This window comes from Malaclemys terrapin, chromosome 12 (genome assembly GCF_027887155.1).
Source record: "Malaclemys terrapin pileata isolate rMalTer1 chromosome 12, rMalTer1.hap1, whole genome shotgun sequence".
NCBI classification, from domain to species: Eukaryota; Metazoa; Chordata; order Testudines; family Emydidae; genus Malaclemys; species Malaclemys terrapin.
In genome coordinates, this window is record NC_071516.1 from 16,762,271 (window position 1) to 16,784,306 (window position 22,036).

Genomic DNA, 22,036 nt, shown 5'->3' on the forward strand with positions numbered 1-22,036 from the left:
CGTTGTGGCTAGTGCTACCCACTAACACTATGAATATCTGTGCAGATCTGGATATGGGTGGTCTAAACAGAGTACTTACTAGGTAAAACCAAACTGTCCCTTTACGTTGGCTGTTAGATATGTTAATTAGATCTACCAGCTATACATATAGATATTTGAGAGAGGATCATATGCAGAGTAGAGATGCATTTTAGAAGGAATTGGTTTCACTGACTATCATTATAAATTAATTTCTGACAAATCTAGATTTACTGGTATGGAAATTATTATGTGATGATAATAGGATTGTAGGTCAGATCCAAGATCTTATTGTCCGCTAAGAGAAGACTTAATCTTTTAATGGCCTCTGACATGATCACCCACCTTTCATTGAAGAGTTGACTTCTGTGCATTCAGAGTGGCCAGATCACGCTTGTGTTTAGGAGTGTGCATCTGCCCAGAAAATAGTAGTAGTGATATTTTTTTTTCTTGGGGGGAGGAAGGGTATGAGATTGTGGACATTGAAACAATACTTCTGGATTCCTAACTCTGTTTTCTTAAAGTTGCAGGAGTTATTACTGCTGACTTTCTGTCAGGATTAGTGCACTGGGGAGCAGACACCTGGGGATCTGTGGAGCTGCCCATAGTTGGAAAGGTTTGAGATTTTTAATTTTTAAAATTTCAAATAAAAATCACTTTGGGGGAAGCTTCTTCCATCTTAAATGTGCTATGCACTATATATGAACTTGTTTCTTTTTGTCTTGTCTTCTCTCCTACTGATTTGGCCTGCTTGTGTCCTCCTCACTCTCTTTATCCCATGCTAATTGGCCTGGCATATTGGCGGTAGAGCTATGACCTACAGTGTTAAACTTCTTCTAGACTGATAAGTCAGGAAATTTGAGGTGACTCTTTCTAATGTGCCCTGTTCTGACTGGGAGTATTGACAAGCAGAAGTAACAGTAGACTAAGACTAAGTATCTCTGTTCCCAGATCTGCTGTTGCCTAGCTGTGTGACCTTTAACAAGTCACTTAACGTCTGTGCTTCTCCCCATCTGTAAAATTGTGATAATGCATATCCACCTTTATAAAGCACTTTGAGATGAAAAGTGCTACGTATGTGTTAACAATATTAATACATTGCTTAAAAATGCAAAAACTGGGCTGAAATATAAGCATTGTATGAAGATTTGCCAGTGTAAAGCAACAGATGGTTGAATTATTTCAAACACTACTTCTAAAAGCTTGAACCTTAATTCCTAGGTGCATGATAGTATGGAAGCCCTTTTATCACTCTTTGATTTGATGTTTTCATTCTGTTTCTGATCCATTCATTCGTATGAGTAATGGCCTGGCACTTTTGGCTTTGTTCTTTCAGGCTTTCATCAGACCTTTTAGAGAACATCACATTGACCCCACAGCAATTACTAGACATGATTTTATAGAAACCAATGGAGATAACTGCATGATGACGCTAGTACCATTGGCAAACATGGCCTACAAATTTGTTTCTCTTTCCCCAGGTAAGCTATTAACAGTGACTATGTAGATGTATTTAGAATCTTCATCACTGGATAAATTGAATAAGTGCTTGTCCTTGTGTGGGGAAGGGATTAAAAATTGAATCTGATTCATGTCAACGGCTCTAATTTATGTTGGAAGCAGATGTTTGGAAGGGGGGGGGGGGAATTTCCACGGTTTGATAATGGGTGATTAATTTTTCCCGTGCCAAGGATCTCCCATCTCCAGGAAAGTGTCCTATTGAAGAGTTCAGTAAAGAAGCCTTAAAATATAAATTCTGCAGAAGAACTAGCATCTCATTCTTTCCCAAAGGACTTTTAAACTCAGACAATTAAGGAAGAAAGCTTAAGATTAAATACCAGTGAAATTTGCTATTTTGCAGAAGTAGTTCAATAAATGTAAAGACTAATAATGCAGCATTACATTCTCCTATTTAATTACAATAGCCAGTAAACCCATAGCTCAGGTTCCCACTATCCATTAGACTGAATTTATTTTGACTAATTTGGTGTGGTGCATACTAGTCTTGCAACCCTATTACTTTGTGGTATTTCAGAATGTTATATGAGATGAGTTGTTCATGACTCAGCGGCTCTGCTGTCAGTCTATTGCTGAAGCAATTTGGTCATGGACCTTGTTAACATCTGAAGTGTCAGCCACTGCTAGAATCGTGTCAGAATTGAGGGGCAATTTCTAAACAGGGCAGGCATTATTAGAAACTATCTGGTAGGAATCTGCTTCTTCAATAAAATAAAAGAAAGGAAAGAGAGTCTGGGTTTTTAATGCTTTTTTTTATTATTTTTGCAGAAGCGTTGTACCAGACATGCCCATGGGAATGTTATGTCTTTGCCCTGGCTATCTTTGTAACGTTGACAAACCAGATTCACAAATGGTCTCATACGTACTTTGGTCTTCCTCGCTGGGTCATCTTTCTGCAGGACTGGCATGTTATCCTGCCGCGGAAACACCACCGAATCCATCATGTGTCTCCCCATGAGACTTATTTTTGTATTACCACAGGTAACGTAAACTATATCTTCCTGGACTGAGCTTTTTTTCACTGAGCCAGAAAGCATACATGTGGCAAGAATGTAGTCTGATTGCATATATGATTACTGTTTAGCAGTCTATAAAATGTGGAAGATGTTATGTGCCACAAGTTGCAGTATGTTAGCTTCTACTGTACAAGTCAACTGAGGCTCTTTACTTGGTATTGTTACATAAATAAGAAAAATCCCAATCCCAAAAAAGAAGAAAAATCAGGCTTGTGATTGGCTGAAAATCAGTAACTTCTTACTGTTGACTTCAGGTCAGTGATGCTGAGTCTTGGGAAAGGTCAAGCAGTCTGATCTTGCATGCAAATTAGTGCATCTTTATTCAATGTAGTGAATTCTGTGAAAGCTGCTATTCTTCTCATATAAAGGGAATGATTTCATTTTCTTAATCTACACTGGCATCTCTCCTTGAACGTTAGTTTCCAAAACAAGTTCTTAGACTTATGGAATTCATGGCCATAATGAGAGAATTTCCAAATACTTCTAACAAAGGCCTTCAGAACATGTGTAACTTCTTTATCAAGGTTTTTTTGGCCTCTGATTCCCCTTGGATCTATAAATCATGATATTCACCTCAACTAAAGTCATTCTGGTTATGTCCATTTTGCAGATGGGCAAGCTAAACCAGAGTGCTAATGACTTGCTCAAGGTCACATAGCGAGCGATGGCACAGCTGGAAATAAAATTCTAGATTCCTGACTCCATTTCCTGCTCTGACAAATGGACCATGAAATAAATAAAAATCTATAGATTTGTATTAGTCATGCAGTACTGTGTGCCCTGTGTAAAGCTTTATAACTTGTTCCTGTCATCGGTCAAAAAAAGTCTCCTACCCTAAGCATTTGTTTCATTTCTATTTCAGCTTCTTTAGCTCCCTGGTACTTTAGGTACTACTGTGCTGGTAGCTGAGTCCTCTTTTGACCTATCTCACCTTTTATACTTACACTGAAGTCTGGATTTCTCCTAACATCCAAATGTGAAGCAAAGCAAATGGTTTGCTCCTAATCATTGTTAGAACAAAATGCAGTGAGATTGAGACAGTATGGTAGAGTGATAAGAACAGAGGACTGGGAGTTAGGATTGAGCTAGTCACTTGACTGTCTGCCTCCAATAGCAAGCTTCTGTGAAGGACTTGGAGTTCTTCATATGGAAAGCACTAAATGAACGAAAAATATTATGAGAAGTATTAATCCCATTCCCTCCTCTCCAGCCCACTTTGATTTCACATCAAGGTAATATGATGGATTGCTTCATTGAATAAAGTGTAGGTATACAAGGGCTTTTGGATCCCTAATCCCAGTGGTCTTAGTTTTAGAACAGTGGGGAAACCCACAGCCTTTGACGTGTAAAGCTCTTTGTGTGTGTTGTGTGTGAAGTGTTAATAGATACTGAGGCATGTACTGCACTTCAAAAGCAGCCTTGCTTGTTAGTGTCACTGAGCAAGACTTCAAATCCTGAGAGTACACTCTGCTTCAGAGCTGACCCCATGTACATAAGTGTCTGCCCTTGTATCTTGCCAGGAGAGTGTCCGATAACTGAGCACACGGACTCTTAATGGAATTCCTAATGCTAAAGCTTCCAGGCTGACTGTTGGGATTCTTTCCCAGATTTTTCCACTTGGCTTATCCAGAGCATGTCATCCAGTTCTGGGAGAACAGTTTATCCAGTTCTCTGGAATCCAAAAAATTGGTTTGAATCCAGATGTATTGCTGAGGTCTCTTTATTGGCATTTCATAAAGTTATACCTGAGGTGATGAGGCTTAGGTGAAGGGGATGGGTTAAGATGCACCACAACTCCCAAGTGCATAATTATAAATCAGATTATATACCTAGTCTAAAACAGACTAACATATGCACATTACATTCTGCATTGTATCACATTATTTGATTGGCCTCCTAATTTTGTGAACCAATTCCTGTATTGATCATAAGCTATCCATATACTATAAAGTATGCATTTTTCACAAAATGCACTGTCAACCTGTGGAACTCCTTGCCAGAGGATGTTGTGAAGGCCAAGACTATAACAGGGTTCAAAAAAGAACTAGATAAATTCATGGAGGATACGTCCATCAATGGCTATTAGCCAGGATGGGCAGGGATGGTGTCCCTAGCCTCTGTTTGCCAGAAACTGGGAGCGGGTGACAGGGGATGGATCATTTGAGGATTACCTGTTCTGTTCATTCTCGCTGGGGCACCTGGCATTGGCCACTGTCGGAAGACAGGATACTGGGCTAGATGGACCTTTGGTCTGACCCAGTCTGGCCGTTCTTATGTTAGGAAGCAGAGCTGCAGCTGCAAGCTTATCACGCATTACTATTATCATTATTATTATTTATCTACTAGCTCTATATTATTTACAAGGCTATTTGTGAATTCATGCAGTCTGTTAACTTCTGTTTCCTTACATTGTTCATGCAAAGCCTACAACTGTCACATTTAGAAGTTTGGGAAGGATGGGTCAGTTCCCAGAGGGTGCTGGCAACATTGCTCTGATGAAACTTGACTTGTTGCCTTTCCAGAAGGGATGAGGTGTACAGAGAGGGAGGGTTGCTAGCAGGCGACCTAGTAAATACTGGCCCCAGGGTACAGGTGCTGGGTCATTAGCCTGCACACAGACTTGGTGGGAGATAGACCTGCTGGGTAGGGAGGAGGTGGGGTACTGGTGGCCAGTGTTGAAATGACCCTGAAAGTGTTCTTGTTTTATTTTGGGATCAATGGGTGCCACTTTAATGTTTGAATCCTGTGATGGGCATATACGCAGCATGAAGATCCCACCAGCCCGGATTGGTTTGCTCTGATGTACCCCATCTATAGGAATGCTTTGCTCTGACCTGACAAAGCTGGCTGCAGGGCAGCTCCTCTGGCAGCCTCTCAGTTCCTCTCCTCATCCTGCCTCCCATCCTTTCCTGCTTGTTCTGTCTCTTGCCCAATAGCCCTTGTATGTCCACGCACCTGTGCCTCTCTTTGGTTTCCTCCTCTCCGCCTGCTGCTGTTTTCCCTTCACCCATGAACTCTTGGGGGAAGAAAATTTGAGAGTGAGGATTCCGCTGGTGGGTGCAATGTTATGTACTTGAGCCAGTTTTCCGAAGCATGGATTCACTGGCATGACTAACCTAAATGCCGCTGCGCAGGAAAAGATGGATTTAAGCTTTTCAGAGCAGTTCAGTTAGTATTATGTGGGTTAGTTTAAAGTACAGTATCAGGAAAGAACTGTAACTATCCTGAATAAGATTATGAAAGTGGCACACCAAGTGGTCTTGAGTCTTGCAAGTTGCATGCTAAACAAAGTCTGAACTGCTGTTTTAGAATTTCAACTTTATACTGAGCACAGCATGTTGTTTTACTAAGCACATCCAAGGAAGGTATCCCAATACTTTAGGTAAATACTTCGAGTGCTCTAATCTCCTGACTGTATGCGGAGGACGTTAACATTACTTAATTTATTATCAGAGGGGTAGCCGTGTTAGTCTGAATCTGTAAAAAGCAACAGAGGGTCCTGTGGCACCTTTGAGACTAACAGAAGTATTGGGAGCATAAGCTTCCGTGGGTAAGAACCTCACTTCTTCAGATGTGAGGTTCTTACCCACGAAAGCTTATGCTCCCAATACTTCTGTTAGTCTTAAAGGTGCCACAGGACCCTCTGTTGCTTTTTACTTAATTTATTGCAACTCTGGGCTCTTAAGATTAAGCTAGTTCTATACACCTTTTAAAATCAGACATAAGGTTACCTAACAAATCTACCACTGAGCAAGTCTCGTGATAAAAGCATAATCCCAAATGAAACTCCTTATAGTCGAAGCAAAGGTGCACTACAAGCCCCTCCCTTTTTAAATCAATAGGAGCACAGCTCAAACATTCTTGATTGCATCTGTGGCAATATTGCATAGCCAAGGTCCATGCTACTTACTGTTATAGGCTAATACCAACATCTTGACCACTGCCTGGAAAATTTTTGATGGCTACTTCAGATACTGGGACACTGGAGTTAGGTGCTCCCTTTGTGATGCTTTTCTTAATAAACACAGGTGGCCCCATGCTGTGTTAGCTTCAGTTTCCAAATAATCTCAATATGTATCCCCGTCTAGAACACACGACAGTATCTAATAACAAGGTGACAAAAGCATAGATATAATAGTACATAGGGTACAGTGTGATCAGAATTATTTTTTGAGTTATAATGTTTAGACAGATATGAGTTAATGTGTTTTTAAAAGCTGGAGCTTCCCTAGTTAAACATGCAGTTTTCCCTACCACTTCCCTGGCTGTGCCACTGAAAACAAGGAATTAATATAAAGCATATTTAGTTATGACTGGGGCAACATATACTGAATCTTACTGTTTTAAAGTTCATTCTTTTTTATTAGAAAAAGCAAATCTGGAGTATTTACAGTGTCAGAAGTGAAGATCTGTTTAAGTACCTTGTGTATGGTGAGAAAGGAGTTGGCTTGTTGGTATAAACTTTGTTTTTTAAGGATATAAGTAGTGTAGATCCAAAATGTAGGTTTTTCTGAAATTTTACAAAATCTGGTGAGTTAATAAATCTGTCTAAATGTCAGTGACCAGTTACGTTGTTTGATTTGAATATTCTCTTGCACTGCTTGCAAATGAGGCATTGCATCTGTGCGCTAGTGCACAGGAACCAGAAAGGGAAACCATCTGAACAAAAAGTAGAACAGGAGTACTTGTGGCACCTTAGAGACTAACAAATTTATTAGAGCATTAGCTTTCGTGGACTACAGCCCACTTCTTCACGAAAGCTTATGCTCTAATAAATTTGTTAGTCTCTAAGGTGCCACAAGTACTCCTGTTCTTTTTGTGGATACAGACTAACACGGCTGCTACTCTGAAACCTGAACAAAAAGTGAAACTCACTGGTCTGAATGAAGGGCAATTTGTAATCTAAATAACTAGCTAGAAATTTTAAAAGAGAAATATCTAAATTCAAGGTGCTGTATTTACAAATTACTTTTGGTTTTTAAGTTTGTCTCTTTTTTACCCTAATAGTCTCCTTTAGCTTTGTGTAGTGACCAGGGCCGGCTCCAGGCACCAGCGGAGCAAGCTGGTGCTTGGGGTGGCAAATTGTTCGAGGCGGCATTCCGCCCAATCCTAGGGCGGCATGGCCACTTTTTTTGGTTTGGTTTTGTTTTGTGCTGCTCTGGCTGCCCTGTAGGGGGCGGCGGCACAGAGGACAGGAGCGCCCTGCAGCAAGTCCGGCAGGGCAGTCCGCGTCCTTCCCTCCCAGACGACTGGAGCGGCGCGGAGCCTCCCGGCAGGCGACGCACCAGTCGGGGCCGCATGGTAGTGCCCCGCTGAAGCCCTGGCTGCCCCCCTTCTCTCTCTCCCCCCGCTTCCTCCCCCTTCTCCCCGCTAGCCGGGGCACATCTGCAAAATAGGGAGTCCCCCTGCACCCTGGCTCCGGCCGCGCCATAGTTTTTTTGTTTGTTTGTTTTTGCTTGGGGCGGCCAAAAAGCCAGAGCCGGCCCTGGTAGTGACCATTCTTCACTGTTTGCCCATAGCGCACTACCACTGAACTTTTCTCTAACACATTTTTGTTTGATATTTAAAGTGAATAACATTGTTAAGTAGGGAAGAAAAGCAATGCAAACTTGAGTTTCTACTGCTATGGTTTAAGCTAATGCTCAATACTTTTAATTCCCCCTCTCCCCCCCCTCTGGTCTTTCAGGTTGGCTGAACTATCCATTAGAGAAGATTGGATTTTGGAGATGCTTGGAGAATATTATCCAAGGAGTGACTGGGCAAAAGCCTAGAGCAGATGACATGAAGTGGGCTCAGAAAGTTAAATAAAACTCTTACCAGCCTTCTACAGTTCTTATCTTTGTTGCCAACCTTTTTTAAAAAAAAAAAAAAAGCCATCAGCCAAATGCAAGACTTATAAAGAAATAACAGACTAAAGCACAAGCTAAAAAGTGCTAACATCGACTGCAGTTAAAAACTCATTCTTCTTAAAACAATACTTGAAATGCGAATGGTTACTTTTCCGTTTGTACTGAGCACCTTTCTTTAGCCATGTCTGCTGATGTCTTAGAGTCTCATAAAAGCCATCAGGTGAGCCAGAGAGGAAGACGATGCACCATCACTTCTAATACATTGGTGGCACAGTAAACATGTGTTGTATCAACATTATTTAACTTTTAAAAGTAGCTTGTTGTCTAAGACCAATATGGAGAATAGTGAAGATAACTTGTCACGGCATTTCAAGAAATCCCATCCAGATATGGTGCATGAAAACAGCATGTCAGAGTGATCGAAGCCAGTAAAATTGTCACCGTTTCAGTGCGTTTAGTGGTTGATAAATCTGTCACTTCCATCTTTGCTATTGCGTTAAGTCTTGTTAACGTGGTGTGGAGCAGACTTTGAAATCTTGACTCTATCAATGGGCAAAGAATTCTTAAGTGTTTTCAGTTTCTCTTAAAATAAAATAAATTTGTTCAAATTTTTGAGGAATTTGAACCAACCATTTCTGTATAAGCGTTCAGCTTTACATTAATAAATGTTTGAGTATCTGGAGGGCACATTGTATATGTGTATCCCACATGCTTGCATTAATTGATTCGGAGTGCTCACTGATGGGATCTTGCAAGTATGTGTTTCCTGTTCCAATAATGTTTAAAGTAGGTGTAGCATTGGGCACATCTGCAAATTGTTGTCTCTTGAGAGCAAAAGACATCAAATTTGTGTCTTTAGCACAGAAATGTTAATGGTTGGTGTTTTTTAAGGTGCTTGTTGGTTTCTGTAAATAATATAAAGCCTTAATCTATTCTGGTGTAACATGGAATAATATTTTAACGTGATGTTCTGAATGTATATAATTTATAACAGCAGTTGGATAATACTAATCACATTTGTTAAGTCTTGTTGCAGTTCTTTGTTTATTTGATGGTATAAAATCACACTTCATCCTCAACACTTAGTCTGAAATATCTAGCACTCACAGAATTAATGCGTGAGTCCCCCAGCAGCCTGGGGAGGTAAACCTTGCGTTTCCTTTGCTTCTACTATAACAGTGTATTTTACTCTTTCAGTATATAAGCATCTGACATTATAACAAAGGACTATTCCAGTTTCTACCACCCTGCAGAAAAGCTTTACATCCAGATCCTACAGTGAGCTCTACGTAGGGCAGGGGTGGGCAAACTTTTTGGCTCGAGGGCCACATTTGGGTATAGAAATTGAATGGCGGGCCATGAATGCTCATGTCATTGGGGGTTGAGATGTGGGAGGGGGTGCGGGTTCTTGGGTGGGGCTGGAGATGAGGGGCTGGGGGTGCAGTAGGGTGTTCCGGGCTGGGACCCAAGGGGTTTGGAGGGTGGGAGGGGGACTGGGGCAGGGGGTTGGGGCATTGGAGGGAGTCAGGGGTGCAGGCTCCAGGAGGTGCTTACCTCAAGCAGCTCCCAGAAGCAGCGCCATGTCCCCCCCCCCCCCCCCCCGGCTCCTATTTGGAGGTGAAGCCAGGCAGCTCTGTGCAGTGCCCCGTCCGCAGGCGCCACCCCCGCAGCTCCCATTGGCCATGGTTCCCGGCCAATGGGAGTGCAGGGGCAGCACTTGGGGTGGGGGCAGCGTGCGGAGCCCTAGGCCTAGAAGCAGGAGGGGGGACATGCCACTGTTTCCAGGAGCTGCGCAGAGTGGGGCAAGCCCATGACCCTGCTCCCTGGCTGGAGCACTGGAGTGGGGTAAGCCCCAGACCCCGCTCTCTGGCAGAAGCTTGAGGGCCAGATTAAAACATCTGGAGGGCCGGATGCAGCCCCCGGGCTGTAGTTTGCCCACCCCTAACGTAGGGTGGATCCCTACCCCTGGGCTGAATGCCTGAGAGAAATGCCCTTAAATTGCTACATTTCTGTTGCTAGCAGTCCCTCACTCAAGTAAAGATGATTAGCATGGTAGCTATTTTTTCCCTTTTTTCCAAGAAATGAATCACTGTGAAATAGATTGAGTGTTTTGATTCTTTTCTTTCCCAGTTGTAAACTCTCTGTACCTCAATATAAAATTGGTACACTTAATTTTGGGGTGGTAAATAAGTTGCATTGGCTTTAAAGTTTGTCACTTTGTTAATAGGAAGGTACATTTTAAAGGTTAAGTATTAGGTTATGTGTAAATTGTGGCTTATGCATAGCCTTGGTGTGAGAATTCTGGCCATGTTTTGATTTTGAGTCAAAAATTTTTAATATAATGAGCTACACTTTTCAGAATGGTTCAGGATGTGGCAGTTCCCTTCCGTTCTCAATGGGAGGTGCTGAGTTTTGAAAATGTGGTATTCATGTTGCAGTCGGTATCTTGTTTAGGCATTTCAGGGCCTGTATTTTAACAAGCTAATGAAAAGCTGTCTCTTCCCCCTCCATAACATGCAATTATCTGCTTCCTCCAAATTCTTCAGTCAGTGTAACCATGCAACAGTTTGGGTCTTTTAAAATAGAGTTGGGTGGGAACACCCCTCACTTTGCCCCCTTTCTTCCTGAGAGAAGGGCCAGAGCAGTGTAAAAAGGCCCTAAAAGCCCTGCATCCAGACTGGGGGAGGGTTTCCCCCAATACAGGCACTGTGGAAGGCAGCATTATGAGCACACTCTGTGTAGGATGTTCTGGGAGCAAGGATGGGGAAGGGGATGGGAAGGGCATGTTGAAGCATGGCTTAAGCACAACACTGGGAGATGCTGGGCAGCCGGGGGGGGCTGCCATAATTTAGCAGCCCCACAGTGCTATCTTAAACTATGCCAGGAGCCTACAGGGATGATTTGTCTACAATAGTTTTAACTAGCAGAGTGTTTGTTACTCTTAGATTTCTGGATCTACCTTTATTGACTCTAATAGTACCGGGGGTAACACCCTTCAGGAAATCAGTTCCTTCCATCTGTTCTGCTGAATATCTACTGAAACAGGAACACTTACATTGGAGTAGAATTGAAGTCGTCCTTGTGTTACAGGTAAAGGACACTGAAGTTTCCTGGAGTTTAACTGTGTACGCCTCAGGTATGTGAATACAAACGTTGCTTCCTGAATAGAAGCCAGTAACTGTGTGATACTTTGCATGTTGATAGCATCTTTCTTCTGGATTTCTCAACTTTGCAAACGTCATGACTCATGCCTTCTTCTACTGTGTGGCTCATGAGTTTATATTCATTTTACAGACCTTATATGCATGGTTTAGCTTACTTTTCCAGGGCCACTAACTTGTGGGATAGAGCTGGCTATAGAGCCCAGGAGCCTGACTCCCAGGCTGTATCCACAGCATAAAACACTCCTTGCCTCTTAAATAATAAACCTCATTTGAGGCCAATGCCTCTAACAGAAAACTCCTTTATTGAGACTGGACGTTGAAAATAAATAAAAAGAGCACTTGGGACGACTTATATAAACGAGCAGAAGTCGCTGGTACTGACTGCAGCAACAAATCTTGTCACCTGCTCCTAATCCTATTTCAGCAACTTACATTCCACTTAAAGACCATCGGTGTGTCCTTAAGAAAAGAGCAGCACAGACTTCTGTTACTACCTACCCTCCACTTTCCTTCTGCTTAGAATGTAAAAAACAGGGACAAGGTTAGACTCTGGCTGTAGCATCCAGGCAGCACCTGTTGACATACTCCTAAACTGTACATTCCTGGGCTACAATTGTGTTCAATTGTTGATGCAGCTCTCACAGATAAGTGTCACTCTGGCATGTTTGGGGGATGTTACGGATGTCTGAATGTTTGTAGGACCATGATAACTCAACTTGCAGAGGAAGAGGCAGCGTGGGAAACTGGGAGGCACAGCCAACGAGCCCTGAGCTTTTTGTTGTTGTAGTCCTTGTTCTTCCCCTGATTGCTGTGTGATCTTGGACAAGTTTATTAACCTCTATGCCTCTTTGTTAATGGGGATGCTTACCAATCTCTCAGGATAAATGGGTGAAAAGCACAAGTTTCTCCTGGGAGAATTCTGCACCACTGCGCAATGCAGAATTTTGCGGAAATTAACAGGTTTGCAGAATTTCTTTTTCCCCCACAGAAATGGGCTGCAATGCTTCTAGCCACCATTAGGGGCCACTGGACTTGGCAGAGCCCGGCTTGCACATAGAAGATACTGCTGGGGAGAGGGAGCTAGAGCAGTGATTTTCAAACTCCACCCCCCCCCCCTCCTCCTCCTGGAGACACAGTTGAAGAAAATTGTTGCTGCCCATGACCCAGCGGAGCTGGGGATGAGGGGTTTTGGGTGTGGGAGGGACTCAAAGCTGGGGCAGAGGGCTGCAGGGTGAAGCCAGGAATGAGGGGCTCAGGGTGTAGGAGGGGGCTCTGGGCTGGGGCAGGGGGTTGGGGGTGCAGGAGGGGGTCAAGGCTCTGGGCTGGGGTGCAGGCTCTTTGGGGCTAGGGATGAGGGGTTTGCGGTGCAGGAAGGGGCTCTGGGTTTGAGGGGGGCTCAGGGCTGCGGATTGGGGCACAGACTTACCTCCGGCAGGTCCCGGACAGCAGTGCAACTAGGGTGCAGAGGCAGGCTTCCCGCCTGTCCTGGCACCTCAGATCACTCTGCGCCCTGGAAGCGGCCAGCAGCACATCCGGCTCCTAGGCAAAGGTGTGCGGCTCTCGCCTGTAGGCACCACCACCCCCCCAGCTCCCATTGGCTGGTGCTCGGGGCAGGGGCAGTGTGAGAAGCCTATGCCCCCCCCCACCTAGGAGCCGGACCTGCTGACTGCTTCCTGGGCTCAGCGCAGTGTCAGAACAGGTAGGGACTAGCCTGCCTTAGCCAGGCAGTACCGCTGATGGGACTTCTAATGGCCCGCTCAGCAGTGCTGACCAGAGCCGCTATGACCCAGTGCTGGGTCACGAGCCGCAGTTTGAAAACCACTGAGCTACAGGGGTCCAGGCAGCTGCAGTTCCCAGCATGCCCTGAGGGAAGGAGAGCATATTGTGCAGGAAATTCTGTGCAAGCCTGGGACCGAGGATCAGGCTTTCTCCCTCGGGATCCCTAGGAACTGAGGGGGGGAAGGGATGCGGGTATGTGGGCTGGGAGGGCTGTGACTAGGGTCTGGGACGGAGAGGGGTTGGGTGTATTGGCTGGGGGGATCCCACAGGTGGGCCCTGAGGGAGGGCTTGTGTGTCAGCCCCCCGGTTTGGCTCTGAGTGGGGTGGGGTGGAGAGGAAGGGAGTAGAGAAACAAGAATTGGGTTGTCATAGGGGTTTCTTTTAACTCTACTCCTGGAGGAAATTGTGTGTCTGTATTGTTACAGACATACTTGCTGATAGATATTTTGAAAGAAATTACCAAAATAATTGAAACTGGTGTGACCGACACACAAAATTGGCATAATTTTAAAATGTGTGCAGAATTTTTAATTTTTTGGTGCAGAATGCCCCCAGGAGTAATAAGTGCAGAGTAAACTAGTGATGTCTGGTGGTATGCCACTCCCTACATGTCAGTTAATAAATGGGTTCTGTTCTCAAGTCTCTTCTTTCCTTTTGGCCTGTCCACACATGGTTGCACCAGATTAAATACACTTGGGTTTAAAAATCAATTTAGTTTCACCAGTGCAAATGAGGCTGTGTGGGTGCTCCTAAATTGATATAAATAGCTTATCCATTTATCTTAAATTGATTAGAGACAGAATAAAGCTGAATTGGAAGAAGCCACTCCCTTTAAATCAATACAAACCCCTGTATAGATGCACTTATTTCAGTTTAACTAAATCAATTTAAAAAGCTATTTGAATTAAACCTGAGAGAGACTTGTGTGTACAGACATGATCTCAGTCATGTCCTGCTCCCACATATGGCCATGTGAACAGAAATGAGCCCTAAAACTTTTCCAAGTTTTCCTGCCTTTTTTCTCTGCTCTTTCCTGTAGTATTGTGAGTTAAAATGTAGGGTTGTACTGTCTGCTAGTGCATTAGGATATAATAAAAATGGGTTGACGTAGTCACGTTCCTGTGTAAACAGACTTGCGAGAGCAAGATTAATTGGCTGCTTTAGACCTGAAGCTCTACGAGTACTCTGGTACCTATTTAGCTTTATAGCAGAAATACTTAAATCTAGGGTTTTATCATTACAGTTTATGGAAGTTTTGCAGCCAATCAGATTGCCAGTTGATACTGGCTAGATTCACTAACAAGTTTTACAGGTTCCTCCAGTTAAAAACAAACCTCTCTCTAAATGTGAAGTTACGTAAAACCAAGTGTTTCAGTTGGAAAAGGTAAAACTCAAGAGGACTCTGGTCGTCAGTCCCTAGATCACTAGATGCATGTGGTAGGCACTTTACAGAAAGAACAAACTGGGCTGTCTGAAAGAACAAATAGAATGAGCACCTCCATTGCTTTCCCTCTTCAGAGGTGGTTAATGTTTGAACAGTACTTTTGAAGATGATAATCACTATGCTAAGCATTACCTGTATGAACAAGTCTTGGGTTCATCTCAACAATTATTTCCCTAAGAATGTGGGCTTTGCTTTGACATTTTGGTTCAGGAAGCAGTGTTATCTTGGTCTCATGCTATGTCCTAGTAGTAAGCTTTCTATTATTAGAGAGGTGCTGAGGAGGAGACAACCTGGAATCCGTTCCAGACTAACTTGGGCCTGTATACCAAAATCTCTCGCTCTTCTCACATTATTTCAGCTGCTGATGGTGGCAGTTGTGAGCCACCTAGGGCAGAAATCTTGCCTGTAGATATGTTCTCATGATATAGTGGCTGGATCCAAACAGAAGCTGCAAAACAGACTTCTTCCAGTTCTGCATCTGACATGGAACCAAGTCTCTGAAAGGGGCTTTGGATGAGGCAAAGATTCTAATCCCAGTTCGAATGTGGTGGGACTGAGGTTCCTTTTTGACTAGTCTTTACCAACTAGAAATGTTCTGTTCTGCAGCAATTTAACATAAAAGTAGGGGTGTGGGTATTTGTGTTCATAGGCTTGAAGCTAAGTAGTTCAAAATAACAGTTGCGGATAACTTTCAAGATTTAGACACAAACTTTGCTTGTTGGCTAGAGCTGACTGGAACATACCATTTCTTCCCTCTCTCGGGAACTGCACACAATCTCTCTGTAATAAAATAATGGAAGTGAATGAGTCCCAGTGGAATTAAACAACCCATAGACAGTTGTGGGATTTGCTTTTGGTATGTGGTGTTGTGGATATATGTGCTCATAGGGATGGCAACAACAAAATCCTTCTGCTGTTATAATAGGATAAAATTTCTAGGGAGCAGTACCTGAGGGAGCAGTTCCTCAGCTGGTGTAAATTGTCATAGCTCCATTGAAACCAATACAAAAATGACTTCAGTGGAGCTATGACAGTTGACACCAGCTAAGGATCTTACCCCCAAAAATACTAGAGGGCTTTGCTAACTTTTTTTCTGCCTTTGCAGAGCAGTAATGACTGTCTGTATCCGCTAGCAATTGTTTGACCTATGTGAAATGAGTTGGTACTTTTAGATCACAAAAAACATAATCAAATTTGCCACCTTATGCTTATATTAAAAATGTAGGACTCAAGAGATCATCAAGTCCAGTCCCCTGTGCTGAGGCAGAACCAAGTAAACCTACCATCCCAGACAGGTGTTTGTCTAACCTATTTTTAAAACTCTCCAGTGACACGAATTCCACAACATCCCTTGGAAGCCTATTCCAGAACTTAACTACCTTTCTAGTTAGCTTTTCTTAATATCTAACCAAATCTCCCTTGCTGCAGATTCAGCCCATTACTACTTGTTCTACCTTCAGTGGAGGTGGAGAACAACTGATCACCAGCCTCTTTATAACAGCCCTTAACATATTTGAAGGCTGTTATCAGGTGCCCCTCAGTCATCTCTTCTCAAGACTAAACATGCCCAGTATTTTTAACCTTTCCTCCTAGGTCAGGTTTTCTAAACATAATTTTTGTTGCTCTCCTCTGGACAGTCTCCAATTTTCCACATCTTTCCTAAAGTGTGGGACCCCAAATTGGACATAGTTCTCCAGCTGAGGCCTCACCAATGCCAAGTAGGGTGGGAGAGTTATCTCCGGTGTCTTACATTTGACACTCCTATTAATACACCCCTAAATACCCTAGGATGAATTTTATCTGGCCCTGCTGACTTAAATACATCTAACTTATCTAAATATTCTTTAGCTGCTCTATCTCTACATTGGCTTGTGTTTCTTTCTCCCTTGTTGTTAATATTTACGGTGAGTGTCTGGTTACCGTTAACCTTTTTAGTGACGACTGAAGCACAACTGGTATTGAACACCTCAACCTTTGTGATGCCACCAGTTATTTGCTCACCTTCTCTGCCAAGTAAACCTGCCAGGACCTGCACTGTTTATCCTTCTCTTGCTCCTGATGTATATAAAGAACCTTGTTGCCTTATGTCCCTTGATGGGCTAAAGCACAAAATGACAAACCTTTCTGATTTTGCTTTTGCTATTTTATGCTCCTCCTTAACAATTTGTCCATATTTCCTCTTCTTGATTTTCAGGTCACTGAAGAGCCCCACGTGGAGCCATATTGACCTCTTACTATTTTTCCTTCGCATCAGGATAGTTTGCAGTTGGGCCTTCATCTTGAGCAACTGCCAGCTTTCCTTTATCCAAGGGACCTTACCTACCAGTTCTCTGCATTTGTTAGTCTGCTTTTTTTGAAGTCCACTATCCTTGTTTTGCTGTTTTGACGCCTTCCTTTCCTTACAGTAATGAAATCTATCATTTGATGATCTTTCACCCAAAAGGCCCTCCACCTTTAGACTTGATTCTGACCAACAGAAATCTTAATAGCTGTCCCCCTGGTTATGTCCTACATTTTCTGAAACAAAAAACTTTTATGGAAATTTTGTGTTTTGCCATATTTACTTTTCCAACAGCAGTCTGGGTATTTAAAGTCCCCTATTACTACCAGGCCTTGTGTTTCGGCTATTTCTGTTGTTTGTTCTAGACATGTCTCATCCCCCTCCTCTTTTTGTTTTGCAGTAGCCCCTTTACAATGAGTTTATCCTTGTTTTTCCCCCTTTTATCTTTACAGAGACATTCTACTGATGTATAATGCAACACCTCCTCCCTTTTTTCACCTTGCATATTCTTCCTGGACAAGTTATGCTGCTCTGGACCAATATTCCAGTCACGTGATTTATCCCTCCAAGTTGTAATGCCAGTTGAATCATAATTTAGCTCATCGTTTTCTTCTAATTCCTCCTATTTATTCCCTATATTCCTTGCATTTATGTGTAGACATCTAAGATATGGAGCAGATTCACCTAATGGTTTTCCTCTTGTTGCTTTTATGACCCTATTGTAATTTTCCATGTCCCATTCACCACCCCCAATATCTAGTCATCTGTAACCTTTTTATTTTATGCTTACCTATGAGCTTTTTTTCACCTGCCCCCTTTGAACCTAACTTAAAACCCTTCTCAGGAGGCTGGGGAGTCAATGAACAAAGATGCTCCTCTTCCCAGACGTTGTCCTTACTGGAACAGCATCCCAGGTGAGGAAGCAGAAGGCCTCCTGTTCACATTATCTGAGTAGCCCTGAATTCATCTCCAGGATGTGTGTGTCCCTGTCTGGGCCTTTACCCTTGAGTGGGAGGATGGATGGGAACACAATCAGTACCACCGCCTCCTTCACTCTTGCTCCCAGAGCCCTGTAGTCACTGCTGATCTGCTCAGGGTCATACTGGCTGTATCATTAGTGCCCATGTGGATGAGTAGCATAGAGGGTAGCAGTCAGAGGGATGGATAATTACCTTCCCTATCCTTGACATGTCCAATAGTGAATTCCTCATCTATTTACCTAAATTGCATTATATAATATAGCAAGACTTTAAAATCAATGATAATTACTGTCAAGAACCTGAAGCCACTCCATGTTGCTGCAAGTACTTTGATCTCAAGCCATTGTGTTGTGTAGTCTGAACTGGCTAAGGCCTATATACTGCTGCCCTCTATGGGATGGAATTACAGTTGTCTCATATGCTGGGCCTGTGCTCTTGGAGTAGTTTGGATCCAAGTTTCATCCCTACTGTTGTTACTGTGAAGTTACAAGTGGTGAAGATGTATAGTGTGCTGGCAGCAATTGAAATCCTAGGTCTCTCTGGATTTATTAATACCTTTCACTTCTCTAGCAGTGAGACAAGGTCTAACCTGAAGAAGAGCTTGGTGTAGCTCGAAAGCTTGTCTTTTACACCAACAGAAGTTGGTTTAATAAAAGACATTACCTCCTCCACCCTCTCTACTATCCTGGGACCAACCCAGGTTACAGCTCCACAACACTGAACTTCTATAGCACTTTTATCTGATGATTTCAAAACACTTTACAGACAATTAACTGAGCCTCACAATACCTCTGGGAGGGTTACATACATTTACAAATAGTTATTGAGGTGTATTAAGGTTAAAGGGCCTACATAAGGTCTCGAAGTGTCAGTAGCAGGGCTAGGGCCAAAACCCAAGAGTGCTGTAACTCTCACCTACACATCAGCATATAAATGAGGCCTCTATAGACTTCGGCTCTTGCCTATTTTAGAAAAATGCACTGGTTTTACTACATTGATTTAAAACTACTGTGTTAAGCAGCTGAAAGCCCATAATGTAGACCCACTTAACCCAGTTTAACTCTTGCTTGTATTGTTTTACCTTAAATCTTACAGTCCTTCTCAGCCTAAAACAAAAAATCATGGACAATGTTCCTGAGTTTTAACGATACCAACACCTTTTTCCCCCCGACAAAATGTCAAAGAACAAAGCAAATCAATTTAATCCACCTAAACAGCATTTGCATAGTCTTAGAAATTAAGATTTCAATGAAAATTCTGGATTCATGCATCATAACTTTATAATCAGAAATATCAATTGTTATAGCATCTGTGCTTATTGCCCTCAGGAAAGGTTGGGTTGGATATTAAATAAATTCAGATAATCCAGCTATGTATACCACTGGGAGGAAAAGTATGTTTAGACTCTGACTTTAAGGTCAGAAGGGACCATTGTGATCATCTAGTCTGACCTCCTGCACATTGCAGGCCACAGAACCTCACCCACCCACCTTGGTAATAGACCCCTACCCTCTGACTGGGTTACTGAAGTCTTCAAATCATCAAAGACTTCAAGTTTCTAATATATACTTTTAAACATTTTCACACTTTGTTTTTTCTCACTGGACAAGTGTGATACCTGGTGATGGGAAAACCTAGGTGTGAATTTTCTGGAATGGAAACACACACACGTCCCTTCTAAGATCAGAGTGTTTTCTGATTAATGTAAAATCTAGTGATGGCTTTTGGCCAGTGAACCCTAGAAAAAGCAGAGTCCAGTGTTTACCTGAATCCCCCTGGTAAGTGATGGCAAGCTTATCCACTTCTGTTGGCTGCTCCGTGCTACACCAGCAGTGTAATCTAGCTATAGAGAGAGCATAACTGATTCCAGGCTGCTAGACCAGAGCTTGTCTGCCCAGTGGGATAGAGCCAGAGGTTCTCAAGTATTTTACCATCATGCTCCACTTTTATAAGCAAGGTAAATGAGCTCAGGTCCCAGTTTCCTGTGTGCTGGAGACAATATTTATGTATACTAGTGAAATGCTAGAATACCAAAGCATGTGAGGGTATAAGTAACCTTTCCTTGACACATTGCAGTGAAAGGGATAAGCTTGGGGCAGCTGGGGTGTGGGATCCTGGAGAACATTTGTTTGGGGCAACCTGGAGCAGTCTTATATCCAGCCCAGCTTTCTACCCCTTGAGCTCCCTATGCCCCCTTCCTCCCCCAAGCACATTACTGTTTGCAGTCCCCCTCAGTCTGTTCCACTATGAGCCCCTGGTCAGCCTTCAGCTCAACCCCTATGGTGCCCTGTCCAAGCATTTCTCACCTCCATGCCATCAAGGCATTTAGGCGAGTATGTAGATGGGTGCTGGCAGCTCTAGGCAAGCTGGGTAAGGCAGAAGGGGGAGAGCAGTAAGGCCAGAGGAGAAGGCAGTGTTCCTGACCTGCATGCTGGAGCCCTGGTGGCTGGAAGAGTCACGGGGAGGCTGTGCTCAGTGGCTGCAGGCTGTCAGAAAGGCTGTTGGAGGAAGCACTGGTGGAAATTCCAGGCAGCCAGAGGCATTTTTTTAATTTTTAATAATGTAAATAATAAAAAAATTAGTCAGAGTTTTCTGTCTTGCTGCCAGTCTGAGAAGGGCTGGTGGAGAGCTGCTGGTGGGCTTGCTCACACTACACATCTTCCCTGCTACTAGCATAGCATAACTGGGGAAAGGGGTCACAGTCCGGACTCCCCTGCATCATGCTGACCCTCAGCTGTCTTCAGTTCCTTGTGCCCTTTGCAGCCCAGTGCCTTCAAGCTGCTCTGAACAAGGCAAGAATGACAATGAAGAAAGCAGAAACAGGACCATACCAGTGCAGAGTAATGCTTTAAGTCATGTTTAGAGGGACCTTCCTGACATTCACTCTAGGTGTTTTGCCCTTTCCCTAGAAACTGATCCTGAATGTGAATCATGAAACACACGAGGAGCTGTGTATTTCCATAGATGTGTGGTGGCCCCTGCTGGAAAAGATGTGTATTGAAGAAGCCACGGGTCGGTGGGTGGATGGGTGTTACATTAAAGTTCAATTTTGCTGAAACTTTTCAGAACCATTCTCCTTGGGATAGAGACCAAGCATGGACAATATCCGCCCATAAGACACAATATTGCAGCAGTTATGAAAGTAAGGAAAAAGGCATTATAATGGAAATTGTTTTGCAACGTTGAATATAGTGTAACTCTAAAATACATGCTCCGATAGATACTGAATGGTTATTAGAGACAGTAACATTGTTCCCTCTATGTTCTTCCTATAGATCAGCTTTAGCTCCTCCTCCAGAGGTGCTGTAACTTCTTCTTTTGCCATCTAAAGTCACTGCTACCGTACAGATGTGTGGCCTGCACATCTCTCATATTTGGCTTCCAGATACCAGCATTGTTCCCATATGAAGTGCATCATGTATGTGCACATGGCTTACCTGACTAACCAAATCCTGTTATCGGTGCCACCTGTTTTCTACCCTATTATTTTGTTACTTCCTTCCGTGTCTGAAATTAGGTTGTAAGCACTTTCGGACAGGGAGCTTATGTTTTTAATCCCTCGTATAAGCACATAGGACACATTGGGGGGGCTGCAAAATAATACATAACAATAGTATTACCATCATTAACTCTCTTGATAGAGATAGTGGAATTGTGATAACCTAGTGTCCCCTATAGATACAGGCTTTGTTCCTCTATATGTGCTAGCTTCACTACCCTATAGACAGGGGTGCTGGAATAATTTTTATAGTGGGGGTGCTGATGACAGAAACCAGGGAAACAGTATATTTGGTGTTTGTTACTACTTCAAGCCCATGGTGCAGCAGCACCTCTAGTTCCAGCACCACTGCCTATAGATGCCACTATGGGTACTATTTTCATCCCAGGTATACTGCTGTGGTCCTGTCATCTCCCCTCTAGATTCTATGCCTCCAGGCTCCCCGGCTACCACTGAAACCTGTCACCAGGCAAGGCACTGAATTTAGC

The 22,036-nt window shown here is 43.2% G+C and overlaps 1 protein-coding gene across 1 annotated transcript in view; it reads left to right on the forward strand.

Moving 5' to 3' along the window:
• Positions 1-9,480, forward strand: part of PEDS1 (plasmanylethanolamine desaturase 1) — a 35,901-nt gene extending 26,421 nt beyond the window's left edge. Inside the window, exons 3-6 of the mRNA XM_054045470.1 lie at positions 543-634; positions 1,355-1,499; positions 2,305-2,517; positions 8,239-9,480. Of these exons, the coding sequence (XP_053901445.1) occupies positions 543-634; positions 1,355-1,499; positions 2,305-2,517; positions 8,239-8,360 (572 nt within the window). The 3' untranslated portion in view covers positions 8,361-9,480. The remainder of the gene's footprint in view (positions 1-542; positions 635-1,354; positions 1,500-2,304; positions 2,518-8,238) is intronic.
• The last annotated feature ends 12,556 nt before the right edge of the window (positions 9,481-22,036 follow it).